This window comes from Mauremys mutica, chromosome 3 (assembly GCF_020497125.1).
Source record: "Mauremys mutica isolate MM-2020 ecotype Southern chromosome 3, ASM2049712v1, whole genome shotgun sequence".
Taxonomy (NCBI): Eukaryota; Metazoa; Chordata; order Testudines; family Geoemydidae; genus Mauremys; species Mauremys mutica.
In genome coordinates, this window is record NC_059074.1 from 38691669 (window position 1) to 38713318 (window position 21650).

Genomic DNA, 21650 nt, shown 5'->3' on the forward strand with positions numbered 1-21650 from the left:
TCTAGGTAGGGACTAGATGCATAAAAGAAGTTAGGTGTTGTGACACTGAGAATCATAGCACCTAACTTTTACATGCCCAGTAAATCACTGCGATTCACAAAGCCTGAGTTAGGAGCAAAGGCTCCCGAACTAAAAAAAAGGGGGAGAAATAGGGTTGTGATTCATATAAGCCAGCACACTAGGTGGCAAGCCGTGAAGCTTGCCAATGGGAGATGCTAACAAGGGGGATGTGTCCTAAGCCCCACCTCTCTCATGGAGATAGATGCCTAAGTCTGTGTTGCAAGAGATACCTATCTCAGCTTGTTATTCTCAGCTGTGAACCCTCTCCTGGAGTTAGGTGCCTATGCCATTTTTTCCAAGAAGCCAGGAGGAGGAGATTGTGGTGCCCACCATATAACTTTTAGCCCAGTGGGTAAAGCAATCCCTGGGATGCGGGAGACCCAGTTTCTCCACACACCTCTGACCCTGCCAGAGCGGGAGAAAGTCACAGTATAAAATGGTGGCATCTTATTAATCAAACCTCTTCTCTATGTTTATCCTGACTCAGATTGACTTGTTTTAATGAAAAAAGTCACTTTTCAGTCTATTTTGCTTCTATCAGCACTGCAGAGTCTAATGCAGCTAGGAAAGTTAAAAGGATTCTCTTCATTACTGTACATCATCCTAACAAATTTAAATTAGCTGCAGAGGTTAGGGTTCCAAAATGTGTTCACAGTAAGCACTATCTGAGAATAATTGAAATGAAAGATGAGAAATGTGATTTTGTCCCTCTCCCAGCCAGTGCAAGGTATTGGCAGCCATATATTGAAATGTATCCTACACAGTGTTACTGTTTTCTCTGAAGATACTGCATTGGCCGAGTTCCTGCTTTTAGCAGTAGTACTTCTTCTCAAGGCAGGTGGGATCTCCCTTGGTACTCAAGGGTTTTTGGCTGTTTTCCATCCTCCAACCTTCCCCTTAGAGTTGGGAAATGAAACATTTGTTCTCAATTATTGATTTTCTGGTCATGACATCCCAACTCACAGTGAATGGTGTTGTGTGATTTGAATTGGCTGCCTGTTGATTTCTGGATATTATTCAAGCTATTGTTTATTAAACGGTAAAGTGTGGAAGAACTTGGCACCCACGTACACCAGAGACCAGCTAGGTCTGAACTTGTTGATCTGCAAATGATTTTCTGTAGCCTTTAAGGAGAGTACAGAATGGTGAATTTTTAAATCAATTCTTCAGTTTATGTGTGGACAGAATAAGCTACAGAATTAGTTGGTTTTGTAAGAATTGTGCTATGTACAATTTTGTGAGAAGTGCCTAGAGGATGAGATATATGCCTTTCAAGTATCCATATATTAAAATAAGTAAATATTTCTAGCACAGTTTAACAGGGTGTTCTGAGTCCCATAAGGAGAGTATATGGCTTCTCACAATCCTATTCGAGCAGCAAGACATCATGGGACTCATTGTTCTGAGGGATCATGTGACTGCAGGCTACAAAATAAGATTTACTGAGAAGAGGAAGCAGAATATCTAAGGTAGCTAGTAAGAAAGAGACCAGAGAATAGGCTGCACTTATTGTGGGGTCTTTCTACAGAGAGAGAGAGAGAGTGAGAGAGAGATTGATCCCTGGCTAATATAAAATGTCCTATCAACTCAGAGGGAAATCAAGGCACAGTGGTGAGGGGAAGCTGAGGCAGTCACTGCATCACAATGGGACACAGTGAGAGCTCAATGCTGAACTACTGATTTTTGGAGGTTAGGGAGCACTTTGCTTTCTGTTCCTGATAAACATATTAGATTAAGTGAAGTGAAGTGAAGCGGAACATATTAGATGACACAGCGGCACTGGCAAGTTGCTTTGTATGTGAAACCTACCAGTGCCTCAAAGGATCAACAGCCTTTGAAAGCTAGGGGATTTCCCTTCTGCCTTGTGCTACAAGTGGAAGACCCAGGAGTAGGAACCATTTAAATGATATCTACAGGAACATAATTTCCCCTTTAACTCCATTGAACAATGTGAGTCTAACACCACCAGGGGTTCTTTATTGCCAACAGAAAGTTTAACTAAATTCCAGTTAGCTAAGTTCCACCGCAAGATGGACTAGGCATTAAAGAAAATGGTCTGAAAATGTTCCTGTTTATTTTCTGAAAGTGTACTGCTTCTTTATCTGCAGTATTCAAAAAGCATTTTTTTTCAGTTTTCCCAGATGACGTGCTGCACTGGGATACTGATGTCATATTTCCTCAGTCATGTTTATCCTAGCAAACAGCACACCCTAACAAGTCTGAGGCAGCAGTACAGTGCATTAGAATTTGGTATACCAGCAAGCAGAACAAAAAGTGAAACAATTCTTCCCCCTCTTTTAAAAATAAAAACACCACACTGCTTGTGATCAGTTAAGAACAGTAATATTGGCATGAAAAATTCTCAGACACCATTAATATTTCAAATCCAAATTAACCAATTGTTTTGCCAATGTGATAATTTGAAAACACTCTGATATTCATGGGATGGGAAATACTGTGCACCAACTGGGGATGTTTTCTCAGCGATATGGGTGGTACCATTTACTGACCCCCCCTGATCTTTCACAAATACTGTAGTTTTCATATAATAATATAACAATAACATTGATACAGAGTAACAAAGAGATCACATCAACACCAAGTGACTTAGCTGATAACTTAAAGATGAGAAAAAATGCTAACAGAATATGGCAGATACATGAATCCAAAAAGTCTACATGTTGATTTGACTGATATTATTTTGTTAACTGGTCCTCATTCATGCAGAAATTTAGTATCCGGTACTCTAAATGTAACACATTCCTAGTGAATCTCTTTTAAATTAAACTAGACCAGATGTTAATATATTCAAAGCCAACTCGGCAAATCAACATATTGAGTTAAATGTTGAGAGAAGTCATTTGGGAACACCAAGGGAGTATTACTAAAAGTAATGGGATAGATAAAGGAAAGTGTAGGATGATTAACAATGAAAATATCCCAACAGGTGTTTTAGAACTAGAGTTGATTGGATAATGAAAAATCATATTTGCAAAGATATTTGCGACTAAATGGATGATCTTGCTTCCAGAAGAATAGTGGCATAGGTTATTCATTATTCTTAAATTACTATCATTTGTTTATTCCAGTAGCACCTCAGGGTCCCAGTCAGGGATCAATGTCTCTATTGCACTATGCACACATTCAGTATAGCCACAGGGCTGGATGCACAAAAGAAATTGGTGCCTAAGTCCATGTTTTAGGCATCTAAGTCACAATTTTGGGATCACTGCAAAGCACAAAACTCCTGTCAAAGCCCTGTAGGCACCTAAACTCACTTGGCCTCTAAGTTTTCAAGGAGACAGTTCCCTAGGGGCCCTATGTTTCTGCCTCAGAGCATGCACACTGCCACCTAATTCTAGGTATCCAAACACCTGTCTTCCACCTAAGTCCCAGAGTGATTAACAAACCAAGGGAACACTAGGCAACACTGCATCTCTCATGGTAGATAACTGTACCAGTGCAAAACATGTCTGATACAAACAGAAGTCAAGAAAGGTCAGCACAGTGTTATAATCAATAATGACAACACCCTGACATGAAATTCTTTGTAAGACATTATAAAGGGAACAGCAAAGATGAACTTGAGTAAAGTTTCATATAGTTTATAACCCTATGACAGACAATCTCAGTTTTGTTCAGATACCTGTCCAAAATGCTTGAAGAAAAGATTATTTACAGAAAGATAGAGAAAAAACTGAAAATACACCTTGCTTGCAACAATCATGGTTAAAAAAACCCAACAAATAAGATCAGCAAGGTCATTTCAAGTTGCTATAACTGCCAGACAGCAAGAATAACTGGATTGACTTCTGCCCTGTTTATGACAGTTTGTATAAAAAAGCAAATTCACAAGCAAGAAACAGAATATCTGAAAAATTTGTCAGAAAACTAAGATGTGACTTCTTACATTGTCTCTTACTCATTTCTTACTTGTTCAGTGCAGATAACGTGTTTGGTGCCGTACAAAGCAATTTTTCTCTCGTCCTTGAGAGAAGATGTAAAGAATGTCAAAAAAGCTTTTCAAAACAGCATCAGACCAGCAGGCACAATTAAATTAAGACTAATCTTTTAAACAACCTACTAAATACTGAAGATCTTATAACCTCCTATAGGGAAATATTGTGAAAATGCCAGACAATTATTTAGTTTTCCCTTGCTTATAAAAATATTTCTTCATATTATAATATTTGGCTTTTGGCAATCACTAATTGGCAGGTATTTTCAAAATATTTTTCTACTGGAGGTTAACCTTGGACTGCCTTTCCTCCACAAGCAGCAAATTAGTTAAAATTTCTTGTATTACCATGGCGTGTGTGTGTATATTCACACATATATGTGTATATGTTTTAATAAAATGTCTGATAAAATATGTGTACAATGTAAAATTACAATGGTGTTAAAAGAACATAATTTAGATTGCAGAGTCAAGCTCTTGAAAGTTAAATAATTCCCAGGCAACCTGAATTCTGTATCCTTTTGCTTTAAGATAGCTTTAAATAAATGATCACGTACAATCAGGACATATGCTTCATTCAGTGCATGGGATGATGATGCTCAAGAAAGGAGGCAACTATTTAACAATTCTTTTTATCCTCATCATTCAATGTGTGGCCCGATCTGATCCCTTATGTATTGCATGCCATCGAAACCCTGAATACAAAATTATTAATTTCCTTGCAGTCTCTTCTTCGAAACCCACAGTGACTGCATATATAACCAACATTAATGAATGTATTTTCACAACTTGCCTGGGAGATAAATTATTATTATTATTATTATCCCACCCTCCAGATGTCTTAAGTGATTTGCTCAAGGTCACATAATGAAACAGTGGCAAAGCCAAGGTTAGAGCTCAGTCTCCTGACTCCCACATCTGGAGGAATGTGCTCATTCCTCCAGACTATACTGCCTGACTGAGAATGGTACTGAGCATTGACATTTCCCATTGACTTCACCTGCAGTTAGAGTGTCAAGCCCCAGATGCCTGGTGCACAGGAAATGAGGAACCCACACTCAGTGACCACCTGTCAAAATTTTAGCTAAAATGACTCATTTAGCATCACACAGGAGGGAAGTCTGAGGCAGAAATAGAGACAGAAGTTAATTCTCCTGCATATGGCTCATTGGGGATGGAGTTCTAGATCTCTCTCAATACAAATTTCTTACTGTTTTTTTCTCTTCAGAGACAGATTTGAAATGTATCTCCTCCTCAGGCCAAACTGCAGCCACTGGGAGCTGCGGGGGCCGTGCCTGCAGAAAGTCAACGTAAATAAAATGTCTCACAACCTGCCTTCGGATTACCCTGATGGGCCGCATGTTGAAGGTTGCCGACCCCTGCACTACTTTTTTTTTATATTTTGTATACATCTAAAGCCTTCTTTACAACAGTTTTTTTTCCTTTAGGAAAAAATGTTGACAGCATTTAAAAAGTGGGTGAGAAACAGCATTCTTATGTACTGTTTTACATAAGCTGTTTCTTCCTTTTAAGTTAACGTGTGTGTGTCTGTGTGTTTTGTATAAAGTCAAAGATTTCATTGTAAAAATTTTCCTCTAGGGAACACTTTAAAAATACTGTTTTTTAAAAAGATGTATGTGTTATCTGGTGGTGGTGGGGGTATTTTTGTTTAAACGAGCCAAATAATTGTTCTTGATAACACTGAGATTAGTACAAGAAGCAATGGGCTTAAATTACAGCAAGGGAGGTTTAGGTTGGTCATTAAGAAAAACTTCCTAGCTGTCAGGGTAGTTAAACACTGAATATAAAATGCCTAGGGAGGTTGTGGAATCTCTGTATTTAGAGATTTTTAAGAGCAGGTTAGACAAACACCTAGCAGGGATGCTCTAAATAATACTTAGTCCTGCCTGGAGTTCAGGGAACTAAACTAGAAGATGTCTGGAGGTCCCTTCCAATCTTGTGATTCTATGATCTTATTAAAAGTGCACATGACTGGATAGGACTCACAGGGCGGGACAAATGCAAAAAAGGTGTGCAGAAACCTGTCAAAAATACATGGTGATCGACCCTATCAAGGGTATTACTACTAGCCCTTATTTTTTTTCTCTTTTCTTTAATAAACTTTATTTTTCCTCTCTGTTTTTAATAAATCTTTTTTGCTTCTATTTATTTTCTTCTTTCTTTAATAATCTCCCTTATTTTTTATCTCTTCTCAGAACCTGCCTTATTTTCTGAATTATCTAAAAACCTATTTTTCACATGTAAAATCACATGCACACAATCATCCCTAACATTCCCCATGAAAAAAATAAATAAAACCTCTATTTTCCCCCAAATCGCTGACCACTCCAAAAGGGCATGTGACCAGATACAGAACCTGAGGACAGGATGTAAGGCAAAAAAGGGGTATGAAAACCTGTCAAAAAGACCTGGTGGAACCCTATTTTACTTACTTACCTTATCTTACCTACTTACTTTTATTGCCCTTTTTAACTTTTTCTTTGTCTTCAACAGTCCTTCTATGCATGTTATAAATCTCAAAAGAAAATAGACAGCATGGTTTTGTATAATAATATGAACTAAAAAATTTCATCTTCAAGTCAAAGAATTCTTCCACAGCCAAAATCTTCACAACAAAAAATAGGTGCAGTTAGTTAACCCACTTCTTTCCCTTTCAAATTACAAACCTTAATTTATCTGTTCCAGCTTTGTATCTTGAGATTCGAGCCATCGACAGAGGAACTGATAGGGTGTCTAGCCAGCGCTTCTCATATTTTGGTTCATTAGCTATGGGTGAAGAGGGCGATGATGGGGCCTGTAGAGAATAAATGAGAATCAGTAAGCACAGGCTATCAGATCATACAGTGCAGAAGGCATGGAAATGCATCTGTGGCTGTGTGCTCTTTTAAAAACTAGTAACATATAGTAATATAATTGTTAAGAAACAGAGTTTAGGAGAGAAATTAAAATAAGCATTTATGTGAAAACAAAACAGAGATCTTGGTGCTATGCCTGTGTTTTGATTTTATTGTTTGTGTGTTGTAAAACCCATTTATGTTTTAATTAAAATGTAAAGCCCACTTCTAATTGATGATACAAATACGTTCATTTTAATGTCAGTGTTTTACTCATAAATCTCCTATTCTTCTTCATCCAAATTCCTTCTGGTTACAACATAAAATCACTACAGGATAGAACATTATTTGGAATGTATTTGTGCTTTCCTTTAAATATCTATACACAATTGTCAAGAAAAAAACAGTGCATAAAATATATTGAAGTAAGGACTACAGCAATCATGCAACAAATTCTGTAAAAGCAACAAAGAATCCTGTGGCACCTTATAGACTAACAGACGTTTTGCAGCATGAGCTTTCGTGGGTGAATACCCACTTCTTCAGATGCAAGAAGAAGTTGCATCTGAAGAAGTGGGTATTCACCCACGAAAGCTCATGCTGCAAAACGTCTGTTAGTCTATAAGGTGCCACAGGATTCTTTGTTGCTTTTACAGATCCAGACTAACACGGCTACCCCTCTGATACTTGGCAACAAATTCTGCATATACTGATATATTGTGACATTTACCCATGGCTTCATTTAGCCTAGAGTGACCAGACATCCTGATATTATCAGGACAGTCCCAATTTTAACACATTTGTCCCGCGTCCCGACTGCACATCCGTCGGGATGCCCTTTGTCCCGATATTGGGGACCGCTCACCATCACTGCCAAAGTGCTGGGGCTGGCATGGCGGTGCTTCCTGGGGCAGCTTCTTGCTGGCGGCCCCTAGGAACAAAGGCAGAGGGGGTCTCTGCCCAATCAGAGCTGCGGGGGTGGGGCTTGTAGGCGTCGGTAGTGGGCAGAGAGCCCTCCGCTCCCCCAACACCCCACCCGACCCTAGGAACCAGAGGGACATGCCAGATGCTTCCTGGGAGCCGCCCCAGGTAAGCACCACTGGTACTCCCCACCTTGACACCCTTCTGGCAACCCGGGAAGCTCAGTTAGCTGGGGGAGAAGTTTGCCCCAGAGCGGCGGTGCAGTGCCACTGGGGGTGCTACTGGGGGAGCCGCCGCCACCGCCTGGCTCAGGGTGGCTAGAGGAGGCCCTGGCACTGCCCCACCCTGCAGACTGCATAGCTCTGCTCCCCATTCACCCAGCAGACAACTCCCTGCGGCATGCGGGTTCCGTTCAGTGCTGGGCACTGCACACGCCAGCGGGGTAAATAGCAACCCAGTCCCTGCCATGCTGCCCCCACACAGCCAGCCCACCTGGGCTGCTGCCTGCCAGCAGCCATGACCCAACAAGGGCATTTGGCTGGGGCTTGCAGCCTGCAGTGGCTGGAGGCAGAGAGGGCACCAAGGGGGCCTGGCAGAGAGCAGGGGCGGGTGGTGCCTCGATGTGGTGCAGCTTCCCATGTGCCCCCCGCAACTATCTAACGCCACAGCAGGGGTGGGGGTGGTTATAAAGCCAGGTGGGAGAGTCAGTGGCCACTTTGGGCGAGTCTGTACCGCAGTTTCAGTGCAGGGTTAGTGGGACTTGAGTCAGCTGAGCTGTGTTAGGGAGCCCTGGGCTCAGGGTGACCAAAGATCCCAATATTAGAGGCTTTGTCTTATATAGACAATTTTTACCTTTCCCCCACCCCACCACAAAAAAGTGTCCCAATTTTTTACACTTGCTATCTGGTCACCCTAATTTAGCCACAGATTTGAACATCCTGAATCACATGTTATACCTAAGGCAGGAAAAATCCATATATGGACAAGTAAACCTTGTGAGTTTCAATTTTAGAATTTTGTTCAAAACCATTACATTGGGCATTTTCTCTCCCTGAAGAATTGGATATATGGATCCTGGGATACCTGCAAAAGGCAGGATCCTCAACATTATAACAGCAACATGTAATGTGCATCAAAGATGTTCCAGATTTTTGAGGATCTGGGTAAAGTGGAAATTATTGTTGATCTACTGATTTGGGGTGAAAATGATCAGCACCCCAGAATTCCAAAGGAAACCTTAAACACTATCAAATGCCAGCTAAAAACTGAATTAGATTAATAATTTAGGACACATTCAATGACAAAGGAGCTCAAATCAAACCTAAGAAAGGAGGTTTTACAGAGACTCATGAGCATGTTAACATATCCAATCCCTAATTTATCACAATGAAATCCTTCATTTGAAATACTGCATGAAGATACTACAGAATGGAACAGGAATGATTAAAAAAGAATTCTTTGGGTATTTAAAAAAGTTGTCACAGACGCACGAGTACTGAAACACTTTGAAATTAAGAAAAGTCTCAACATTTCAGTTGATACAAGATCACATGAATTGTGAACTGTTCTTCTGCAAAATGATGGCCCTGAGGTATATACTTCTGTAACACTCACTAAAACACAATAAAACTGAGCTCAGATTGAGAAAGAAAAGGTGGCAATTGGTTTCGGTTGTGAGTGATTTCATGAATATGCTTATGGACAGCAATCAGTTGAAGCACAAACAAACTAGAAACTTTTGGAAACCACTGTTTGAAGCACCACTTAGAAAACGATCATGAAAACTGAAAAAGCGCTTAATAAATGTGAAATACAGAACCAGCAAGGGGCTTCTTACAAAGCACCTAAAAACAGTGAAAGTTATCTAAGATACTTAAACAGTCCCCATTACTGTAATATTAAATATATCACAATTTTGATTTATCCTCACCACACCCTGCCGGGGGAGAGCAATGCTATTTCAAAGAGGAGATGCTATTTCAAAGATGCTAAGTCACTTGCTGAAGGTCAAAGAAAATCTGTGGCAGAGCAGGGAATTGAACCCAGATCTCTCAAGTCCCAGGTTATTTATAGAAGAGCTTCAAGAACAAGATTTTGATGTAAATATGACTCGAGTAGTATACATTTCTAAACTAAGATCAAACAGGAAACAAAATGACCCAGCCTCAGCGTTGACCCAACCCTAAGCATTCATTAGCCAGATGCCCAAAAAACTAAATAACAAAAAACAAACACACCTTAAAATTCATGACTCTTTTAAAAAGTAATTCACTCTGGGTTCTTTTTATTTGTGTCTGCTTTTTGAGCTTTTAGTCTTCACATTTTTCAAGCTTTTCTCTACAATCAGCAGGGCTAAACACTTATTTAAAAAAAATAATCAAAGCTGTATTCTCATGTAATAACAGGCACCTTAGGAGACAAGGGTTTAAGAAGAACACCAGTTACCATGAGACCAATGATAAAATTGCTTGAGTTGACAACACTGCAACCTACAGCAGCTTTTAGATTGTAAAACTCTTTGGGGAAGGGAACATCATTTACTCTGTGTACAGCACCTAGCATAATGGGGTTCTGGCACAAGTGCTACTGCAGCATGCATATTAAACAAAATACTACTACTAATAGCTTTAGATAGTAATTCTAGATGACTATCCAATACAAAAATTATGCATCCTGCAAGCATAAAAACGTACTGGGACCATTGGGATGAAATTGCTATGTACACTGGAATTCTGTATAAATGATATTGTGACATATCCCAGTCCAAGATTGGAAATGCTAACTATAATTCACTGTATCCATCTGGATATTGAGAAATGTAAGAATAAAGTAAAAAGTCTGTTGTGGCTCAGTCTGACTGCTGCCTAGTGTAAAATGTGAAATAAATACAGGAAACAGAATGGAAAAGAAACATTGAAACCACATGAAATTCCCAATCACCTTGGTACAAGATTGGAACAGAGCTATTTGAATTAAACTGCAATGCTTACAGTAAGTTCTTTATGGACTACTACTTGGGTTTACACATCAGTGTTGTGTAAATTAATTTGCTCACCATGAGAGTCCAGCTGAATTATTAACAGAACTCACAACTCACAACTGGCTAACTCAGGCAATTTTCTTTAATATGTCAGGCATTCCTCATCAAGACCTTGTTATGCACCAGAGATGCCAGTTGATAGAGCAGAGAACTTGATTTAAGCAAAACCATGGTAGATTCAAAGGATCTACATTTTTCATTGTTAGACTAGCCATCTCACAATGCTTCATTAGGTTCACCAATTCAGAAAGAAAAAAATATCTTTGTAACAGGATCTTTACTTGAGTCAAGGACACTTAACCTTTATGTTAAGAAACTAAAATTGAAGAAATAGTACAACAAAATGTTAAACAGTTACTCTAATTGCAAATGGGAGAGACTGTTAAATTCTAAACTGAAAGTGAAAGGCAGATTTGCCCAAATAACAGTTGGACCATCTACACAAAGATTCTACAACCCCAAAAAGAACTGACGACATCTAAACAAAGCCAAAGAGAATATTCTCTCTCTCTTTCATGAGGACATCCAGGATGACAGAAAGAACGGATGTCAACTCATTGACAATGAAAAACACCAAGAGCAGTAAACAGAGTCTACGGTTGTTGGTTCCAACTCACCAGTGGAACAAATGATTCTTTTTGTTAACTGGCTGTATTAGCTTTCTGATGGCTATTACTGATTTATTTGCATTTAATTATTTTAAATGTGGGGGCTGGAAGAAGAAGATGCAACAGTAACCACTGGAGTCAGTGGATACAGACTCCTGCCATGTGACTGAGGTATATGATCATTTGTAACCATGCACATGACCAAAGGTGTCTCACCTTTTTTACACTTTTAGCTGCCTTGGCTTCTCTCTGCCCCATAATAAATCTGGTTACTTCTGGGCCCATACTATTGTGTAATTGTGACCAGTGGCTGCACCTCCATCCTCCACACATCATTCTGCTCAGGCAGGAATGGCTGTCATGTAGCAAGAACTACAAACATTGACTGTGTGGGGAGCACATGAGAGACAACAGCAGCTTCCTGGACTGGACTGTCTGCGTGGAGACTCTGTAGCATATAGAACTAGAAAGAGAATGCAAAGGAGCCACAGTAGTCCCCATTCCATGGGTTTATTTACTAACAGGCCACATTTTATTACCCTACACACACTGTAGTGGAGGATAGAAAGCATCCCTCTATATTTTTCAGAAAGTATATTCTATTTCCTAAGAAAATTGTGCAGACATATTAAGATCCCTAATACATACTGTAGTCCTTGAAGCATATTTTACCTTGTTAAACTAAAGAAAAGGAATGGAGAATGCCATGGTGTTTAGAAGGCCTATGATGGCTTCACTGGGCTATTTACACAATTTGGAAAACTTAGAATAAGATATTTACTTACCACTAGACTGTGCAAATTGCATATAGCCATATTCTCTGCCTAGCATAGCTCTCTGGCATGTAGGGGGAGTGCACAAACTACTACACCCACATGGCTGCCTGTTCTGCAAGGGCTCCATGCCTTTCCATACACCCTCGGGAAGCAGGGAGAAAGGAGCAAAAGGTTTGGTATCTGCTTAGAAATAACTGTCATATCATAACCGGTAACTGGTTAAAGATAGGAAACAAAGGGTAGGAATACATGGAGAGAGGTAAAGTATGGTCATTCTTATATTCTTAATCAGACCAGGGTTTTGGTCTAGGATCATCTCCAATTTTATTTGGAGAATTTTGGAAATTGCATGTGAAAGCAGAAGTGATGTGGGTGACTGGACTAGAGAGACTTTCAAAAGCTTCCAGATATTCAAATTTTATTATAACCAGCTTCTGATTATTTGCATTTTTTCTAAACGAGGAAAAAAATGCATGTAATACAGAATAATTTCTATAAGTATTTTATATAGCTACTTTTATAAGTTTGGGATTTTCTAAAGTGCTCAGCATTGGTTTATCCCTGTTCCCATTGTAGTGACTGGTAAAAAGCCCTTCGACTTCAGCAGGAGCAGTTAGGTCAATACTGATTGCTTTTGAAAATTCTGTGTTTTGTTATTATAGTTGAGAATTTACAGCTTATTAAAGATGCTGATCTGACAACCCTGAAAATCATTTGCATTATTGTAAGCCTTTCCATACTACCTCTCCAAGAGCTTCAAAAAATTTGGCTCTCTAGGGACCATCTCTGGGATAAGATCATAATTTATACTCCATATTCATTTCACATCTTAGTCTTTCTCTTTCTGACGAGACTGTCAATTTAATGCCAATTTATTTCTAATATCTGTCCATTAGGAATTGGACTGAATTCAGGAATCTTATTTCAGACAGAACACTGAACAAGCATCTGCTTGTAAGGCCATCTAGTGACCCTCATTCAGGACAGACTTCAACTGCTGAGGAGAATTTAGGAAACAGCTTCTGTAAAATTGTGAAACATATTCTACAATAGCTCATTGGGGTCGAGCAGCAAGTTCTCTGATAAGTAGCAGAACTAATCAGACATGCTTCCACGGTGATGCTTTCACAGTGAATCTGGGGAGAAACAAAACCTGAGATTGGTGGAAGCTCACAACTTTTCATGTTCTTGTGACAAGTGATCTGCAGAGCTTGGGCAACTTTTTTTTTTTAAACTGTCATTGGCCCCTGTAAGGAAAATATCACGTCTAGGGAGATAAATAACATTTTGAATCTTCTCCAGTAATGTAATTTACAGAATTAGGGCTGCCCCTTGACAGCCATAGCACAGTGTTCAAGGTTAATATCTCAAATATTTATTTTTATCAAACGGAATCTTGAAAGTATAGGTTAACTAAGCCAAAATTGTAACGACATGTTATGATCTAATTTTTGAAGAGTCACATTCACATAGCTACACTGAAACCTGTTTGGAATCAGATTTTCCTCCTAAAATTTTGTTTTAAGTTTTATATATTTTTATTATATTATCATAAAATGAAAAACAAATATTAAGGGTGTGATCCTGCACTCTTTGCATACCATAAACTCTGACTTCATAGATTCATAGACTTAAGATGAGAAGGGACCATTATGGTCATCTAGTCTGACCTCCTGCACAATGCAGGCCACAGAATCTTACCCACCCACTCCTGTAACAAACCCCTAACCTATCTCTGAGTTACTGAAGTCCTCAAATTGTGGTTTAAAGACCTTAAGGTGCAGAGAATTCTCCAACAAGTGACCCGTGCCCCATGCTGCAGAGGAAGGCGAAAAACCTCCAGGGCCTCTGCCAATCTTCCCTGGAGGAAAATTCCTTCCCGACCCCAAATATGGCGATCAGCTAAACCCTGAGCATGTGGGCAAGATGGCCATGTTTGACTTCCATGGGTATTTTGGGAGTATAAGGAAGGCAGAATTGAGGATTGGGTCCTTTAGTAGTTAAAATATGTTAACACTGAAAGACTTTCTCCATAAGAATGTGAAAATATAGAAAAATGAAACCATTTTGCATTTCCTAATGATATCTAAAATTCTTAAATTTACTTCTTTTAATAGCATGTATATTACCATATATAATCAGCTTGAAATTAGGTTGATTATTAGTTGTTTCTAGCAAGTGTTGTGCTAGGTACAGTACAAACACAGAACGGTCCGTGGTCCAAAGATTGTATGTATTGAGAAAGGCAAAACAAACAGGCAGAGAGAAAGGGGATCAGCAAACAAGTGAAGATAATTAGTGTGTACATTTGTTACAACAGAGTTTTATTGGTTACTACACATGCTACATTATGTATCAATACACACATGCTCTCTACATAAAGTATGCATTCCTGCAATGGGTCTGAATGTAGCGCCTATGTCGGTGAGCACTTACTAGCATAACTAGTTCCAATAACCTTAATGAGGCTTCCTGCATTAGTAAGAGCTCACCAAAAGGAGTAAAGGGTTCCACAATGAGGCCTATTATTTCATTATATATAAAGACATAGGGTGGATCTCCACAGCCTAGTGGGCCATGGATGTAGCAGAGCCAATTTGGTTTTACAATGCAAGGTTGAGAGGTGGGGGAAATGATGTGGGAAGATTGCATTAGGGATCCACAATATATGTATGCCTAAGATCACAACTCCACAAGAGTTCCCTGTACCTTGCAGATGGGATTTTTCATAGTGAGGCAACTGGAGGAGGGGCAGCATCAGTGGATCCATTACTGAAGGATCCATCAATCATTTCTCTCCCATGGTGGTGGAGTCCACCAGCTGAAACACCTACTGCAGTCCAGAACTTCAGCAACAGTCATGAGTAAAAGCAGCAAAGAGTCCTATGGCACCTTATAGATTAACAGACGTATTGGAGCATGAGCTTTCATGGTGAATACCCACTTCATCGGATGCATGTAGTGGAAATTTCCAGAGGCAGGTATAAATATGCAAGCAAGAATCAGGCTAGAGATAACAAGGTTAGTTCAATCAGGGAGGATGAGGCCCTCTTCTAGCAGTTGAGGAGGTGTGAACACTAAGGTAGGAGAAACTGCTTTTGTAGTTGGCTAGCCATTCACAGTCTTTGTTTAATCCTGATTATCTCTAGCCTGATTCTTGCTTGCTTGCTTGCATATTTATACCTGCCTCTGGAAATTTCCACTACGTGCATCTGACGAAGTGGGTATTCACCATGAAAGCTCATGCTCCAATACATCTGTTAGCCTATAAGGTGCCACAGGACTCTTTGCTGCTTTTACAGATCCAGACTAACACGGCTACCCATCTGATACTTGACAGTCATGAGTAAGGATGCAAGTCTGTCATGGAAGTCGCTGATTCCATGACTTTCTGTGACTTCTGCAAAGGCCAGCAGCAGCAGTTTGGATGTGTGGGAGGGGGATCAGGGCTAGGGGCAGGGGGGTAGAGGTGTGGGGAGCGCTTACCTCAGGGTGGGAGGCTCCCTGGCTCGGTCCCCTGCAGTTTCTAAGTGGCAGAGAGGCTGGGGGGATGTGCGGCAGCTGGTGCTTGTGGCGGGAGCAGCAGAACACCTGAGCTGGCCCCTCCGCCACCTAGGAAGCCCCTACCAGCTGCCCCACCCCAGCACCTGCAGGGGTCCCAGGCCACCTCACCCAGCACCCATTGTGTCTCCAGACCACCACCAACCCCAGAGAACCAGCAGCTGCCTCTGCCCAAGTTTTAGTCAAGGTGAGTATTTTTAGTAGAAGTCATGGACAGGTCAGGGGCCTGTGAATTTTTGTTTAAGGCCTGGGACCTGTACATGACTTTTACTAAAAATACCTGTGACTAAAATGTAGCCTTAGTCATGAATAGTGGCTTAAAGTGGGTGCAAGGAGGGGGAGGGGATTAGTTGTCTCCTTTCCCCACAGCACTACAGCTCTTCCCAGCATGCAGCCTATTAATTATGCTGAGTAATGAGGACAAAATTTAATCCTCTCTTTATTTCATAACTTGTTACATTTCAATAAATAGCTATTCTATTTAATTTCCAGCAGCATTTGTTGTTAGCATCAGCGTTTCAAGAAAACATTCTTACATGAGACACTCCAATCTGTCAGTGCCAGATTGAGCTCAACTTCCAGGAGAAAATATAGAGAAACCAAAGCAGAGAAAATGGAAGAAAGAGGAAAGACTAATACTAAAGAAAACCAAGAACATGGTTCATTGTCATCTTCTTACCTCCTCAATAGGACATTTCCAAGCCTTCTGCCAGCTTTCCAGTGCCAGAATCCAGGTGTCAACATTTTTTAAAAGTATATGTAATAAATTCATCCCACATTGTTCTGTTTAGTGCAAAGTTACCTTGTATTTTATGGGTTAAATGTTATATTATATTTATTATCTGACTGGAATTATTTCATGAGTTGTTATTCTTTGGAAACAGCTGAAAAGCCAGAGAAACCCAGCTAACTTTTCCATCTAAGCTGACTTCCCCAAAACAGGTAATTGTACAGCCTCAGGTCCTTCATTCCTGGAATTCTCTAAATGTCTCAATTACTATAAACTTTTAATGCTGATCACAACTAGCACTGAAGCGCTTACAAGACATCTTTGACTCTCTTCAAGATACTGTTTCTTGTGATCAATAAAATATTTGAGTTTGGACTATCTGACATGAATGGTAAAACTACATGGCTCCAACTAACTTCAGAAGGTCATAAGAACATAGAAAGATCCTTAAATAAAATAAAGGGCAAAATGGTAATATAAAATCTTTTGAAAACAGTCTGCATGTCAAGGATGTGAGAACAGTAGGGAGTCCAGATTCTGCTAATTCTAAGAGTGTGGATGACACATTAAAATGGATCTCTGGTATGTTAAGTACACAGTGACTTTTTGTTATCTTAAATGCACAGTAACTTTCACGGCCTATTTGGTTTGATTCATAAAGGTTTTCTTGTTAAATAAACTAGCTGAGAAGAGAGAAATCTACAAAGATAGAATCATTTCCTTCATTTTGAATCTTCTAAATTAAATTATTTCAATGCCCAATAAAGCTAGAGAGATTTGTTGTAGGAGGACAGGGTGCAATGTCTTTGAACATTCTGGTTTCAATCTGTCCCCAGTAAAGTCAATGGGATTTTTGACATTGACTTAATATGAGCAGGATGTAACCCCCACTAACTTATCTTTAAAAGTTCTATTTTTTGGAAATTATGGGCCAGATATTCAAAACAGTGTCTAAATCTTTGTAATTTAATGAATTTATAAACCAGGTTGAAGTCCTTTAGAAAAATTGGCCCACTGACAGGTGTAAGTAATTGTGAAGGGAGGTAGAGTATTTCCAGTAGAGCCCACTGAATGTATTGTCAGAAAATTTCAGCCTTGCCAAAAAAAATTTTCCTTCAATAAATTGATAAAAGCTTTTCTGGAAGGCTGCTGAATCTGAGCTACCTGAATCTTCCTCCAACCTTGGGGCTGGAGCAGCAGAGATTCTGGGCACTCAGCCTTTCAGCTTACCCTCCAGCTTTAGGACCTGAATACCTGGGCTTTCTACTCTGGCCCCGGAGATGGGGGAGAAGCTGAGCAGGTGGGTTTGCTTTCTCATCAGCACCTGGACAGGAAAGCTCTAGTAAAACTGACCAAAGCTTTCCAAGGGGGATGCTGATGCTGATTCTCTGCCTGTCTGGCTCTCAGCATCCCTCACTTGACAACTTCACAACTTCTCAAGTCAGTTTCATTCAGGAGCAGCTGGGAAACAAAATAATTCCATGTAGGTTCTCCTGAAATGGATATTTTTATTTTTTAATTTTTTTTTTTGTGGAAAGCCTGCTCATGAAAAATATTGTGTTTCTGACATTTCATTCCTATTTGGGGTGAACAATTTTTTTTTTGGGTGGGAAGAAATTTCCATTTTCTGGATGGTTCTTGTGCTGAGCAAAGGGAGCAGCTGGGACTGGGGATGCAGCATTTCATTTTTAAAAGATACTATGCATTTTTAAAAGATACACTATAAGTGTTCATTAGAGACTCAGAAAGCATTTTCTTTCGTCGTTGTTTGGTTGTTTTTTAATTTGTTTGGAATTTGGAATCCAAATCTACCATAGTTAATTAGCCACCACTCTCATGGAAGTCAATCTGAGTTAATTATTCTGTTGCATTCCTTAAGACCTTGATTTAAAAAGAAGCACTTAAGCCTGTTCTTATGTCCCTCCTTATTTATGAAAAAAGAACAGGAGTACTTGTGGCACCTTAGAGACTAACAAATTTATTTGAGCATATGCTTTCGTGGGCTACAGCCCACTTCACCAGATGCATAGAATGGAACATATAAGAAGAGTATATAATATATATATATATATATATATATATATATATATATATATATATATATATATACACATACATATACATACAGAGAAAATGCCATACCAGCTCTCAGAGGCTAATTAATTAAGATGGACTTATCAGTAGGGGAAAAAAATTTTTTCTAGTGATAATCAAGATGGTTAATTACAGACAGTTGACAAGAGGTGTAAGGATAGTTGTCATAAGGAAATAGATTCAAGCAGTGTAATGACTCAGCCATTCCCAGTCTCTATTCAGGTCTGTTACTGAGTGGCCAGAGAGGTTGAAGTGTTCTCCTACTGGTTTTTGAGCGTTATGATTCCTGATGTCAGATTTATTCTTTTGCGTAGAGACTGTCCGATTTGGCCAAGGTATATGGCAGAGGAGCATTGCTGGCACATGATGGCATATATCACATTGGTAGATGTGCAGGTGACCGAGCTCCTGATGGCGTGGCTGATGTGATTAGGTCCAGTGATGGTGTCACTTGAATAGATATGTGGACAGAGTTGGCATTAGGCTTTGTTGCAAGGATAGGTTCCTGGGTTAGTGTTTTTGGTGTGTGGTTGCTGGTGAGTATATGCTTCAGGTTAGGGGGCTGTCTGTAAGCGAGGACTGGTCTGTCTTCCAAGATCTGTGAGAGTGAGGGATCGTCTTTCAGGATAGGTTGTAAATGTGCTTGAGAGGTTTTAGTTGGGGGCTTATATGGAACTGAATAATTTTACACGATTAAAATTATTTATGAAGGGACAAGTTACAAATTATAGATTAAAAAGCCCACTTTAGATAATTTAAGATGAAAGACTTAAAAATCTTATTTACTTTTCACTGTTTATGCTGTTAGTTTACATTTTGCATTTCTCTCAGATGGCCTAATAATAGATTAGTGTGTTTTATATTTGTATTTAATTTCGCTTTCCAGTTTTTCTGTAGTATCACAATGCCGATGTGTGTTTGGCAAGCACTACAGGAATTTTATTTTTAACCTGCTTGTAAAGGAATTAAAAAAATGGAAACATTTTATTTGTTCTTAGGTTTAGTTAAAGCTTAGTTTTACCAAATTCAAATTATGAGGCCATTTTGACCTGACTTCATACTGGTTTTTTTCCTCATTTTGAAGTTTAATTATTTGGGAGTCACTTATTCTGCTATGGTAAAAAAAATAATATATTTTGGGGGGTGGGGGTTTAATACTTAATTCTGATGATATACCCCATCTGGCTCCTGAAACTTTCTTCCATTTTTCAGGCCAATACAATATTTACATTGCATTTTCCCCCTAGGAAGAAAGTGGAAAAAAGTAGCAATGCAAGTTTTACTCAAATTCTATACAGATTCTTATTCTACACTCATCACCACAGTAGCTGAGTGCTTTCCAGTAATGCTTTAAGCAATATGACTATCAACTGTCACATGTTATTTGTTTGTTAATCCTCACCCCAGGGGAAGAAGTCTGTGCAGTAGAGTATTTTGTTTTGTGAGACATTTAAAAAAAACCATGTAGCATATATGCACATAGCATTGTGAGTGTGTGTATACACACACACACACACACACACACACACACACACAGAGGTATGTGCTTGCTAGAAAGGTAAGGTAAAAGGAAGTGGTGAAGTTTGTGATGGTCCTTGGTTCATAAGGGAGTTCATTCCATAGTGACAGACTGGCCCTTGATAAAGTTCTATTTTGCACACAGACCAACTTTACCCTTATTGTAGAGTGTATGTTTGTTGTCCTAGAAGAGCAAAGCTGTCAACCCCGGACTTCCCAGAGATTTAGGCAATCTTTTAGCTAAGCCATGAAGTGCCTTTAAAATAAAGGTTAAGACCTTGAACTTGGTTCGGTGTTCTATAGGAAGCTAGTGTAGAGAGCACAGGACAGGTTTCATGTGCTCACATTACCCCATGTTACTGAGGAGATGTGCTGCTGAGTTCCATACCGGTTGGAGTTTCATAAGTGCAGAATTCAGAGTAGCAGCCATATTAGTCTGTATCCACAAAAAAAAGAGGAGTACTTGTGGCACTTTAGAGATTAACAAATTTATGCTTATGCTCAAATAAATTTGTTAGTCTCTAAGGTGCCACAAGTACTACTGTTCTTTTTATAAGTGCAGAAGGCTTTATGCCAGATATACTGCATTGTTGTAATCCAGCCAAGAGGTGAAGACATCACTGAGGGGAGGCCATCATACACCAAGATGGGGCAGTCTTCTTGCCAACATAAAGCATTACTTGCAGATGTTATATGAGAGCTCACTGTCACCAAAGAATCCAAGAATACTCCTAGATCAGACTTAATTGATCAATTGTTGGTGTGTGCCTTCAACCAAGGGTGAAAACTCTTCAAAATGCTTTCCTCTTTCTCAAGTTCAGTTTCAACCAGCTGTTGTTCATCCATGAGCTTCTCTGATCCAAAGATTGGGCCATCTTGTTGGTAGTGGTATAGTCATATGTGGTGAAGGATAAGTAGAACTGTGTATCATCTGCATATTGTGAGTACTTAAGTCCGACCAGTTCATGCAGTGGCTGCATGCAGATGTTGAACAGGACTGGAGAAAGAATTGATCCTTGCAGAACTCCACAAGTGCAGGGTCTAGTGGCAGCGGTGCAATTTTCCATTACTACTCATTGAAAGCATCCCTGCAGGAAGGAATCAGACCATTTTAGCTCATTACTCTGGAACCCTGCCATCTCTCACAGATAAGACAGCAGTACCTGATAGTCAACAGTGTTGAACACTACAGAAAAGTCTAGAAGGATGAGAATGGATATCTACTTTCTGACCATTGATAGGAGAAGACCATCAATCAGTATATCTTACGCTGTTTCAGTTCCATGTCCTGGTTTGGATCCATATTGTGCTAGGTTTTGAATATTAGTTTCGATTAAGTGAGCTTGAAATTGGCCTTTGGTTAGCTTCTGTATGAGCTTACTCAGGAAACGGAGGTTTGAGACTGAGCAGTAATTAGTTAGAACCAATGTATCCAAGGTGGGTTTCTTCAGTGTTGATCAGACTATTGGGTATTTACAGGAGGAAGGGAAGATTCCTGGTCTGAATGATGCATTGGCTATTTCAGTCAT

General features: G+C 39.6%; 1 protein-coding gene across 1 annotated transcript in view; it reads right to left on the reverse strand.

Moving 5' to 3' along the window:
* The window catches only part of SNTG2 (syntrophin gamma 2), a 475088-nt gene that overhangs the window by 125295 nt on the left and 328143 nt on the right, over positions 1-21650 (reverse strand). The window contains exon 9 of the mRNA XM_045008823.1: positions 6706-6833. Within this exon, the coding sequence (XP_044864758.1) occupies positions 6706-6833 (128 nt within the window). The remainder of the gene's footprint in view (positions 1-6705; positions 6834-21650) is intronic.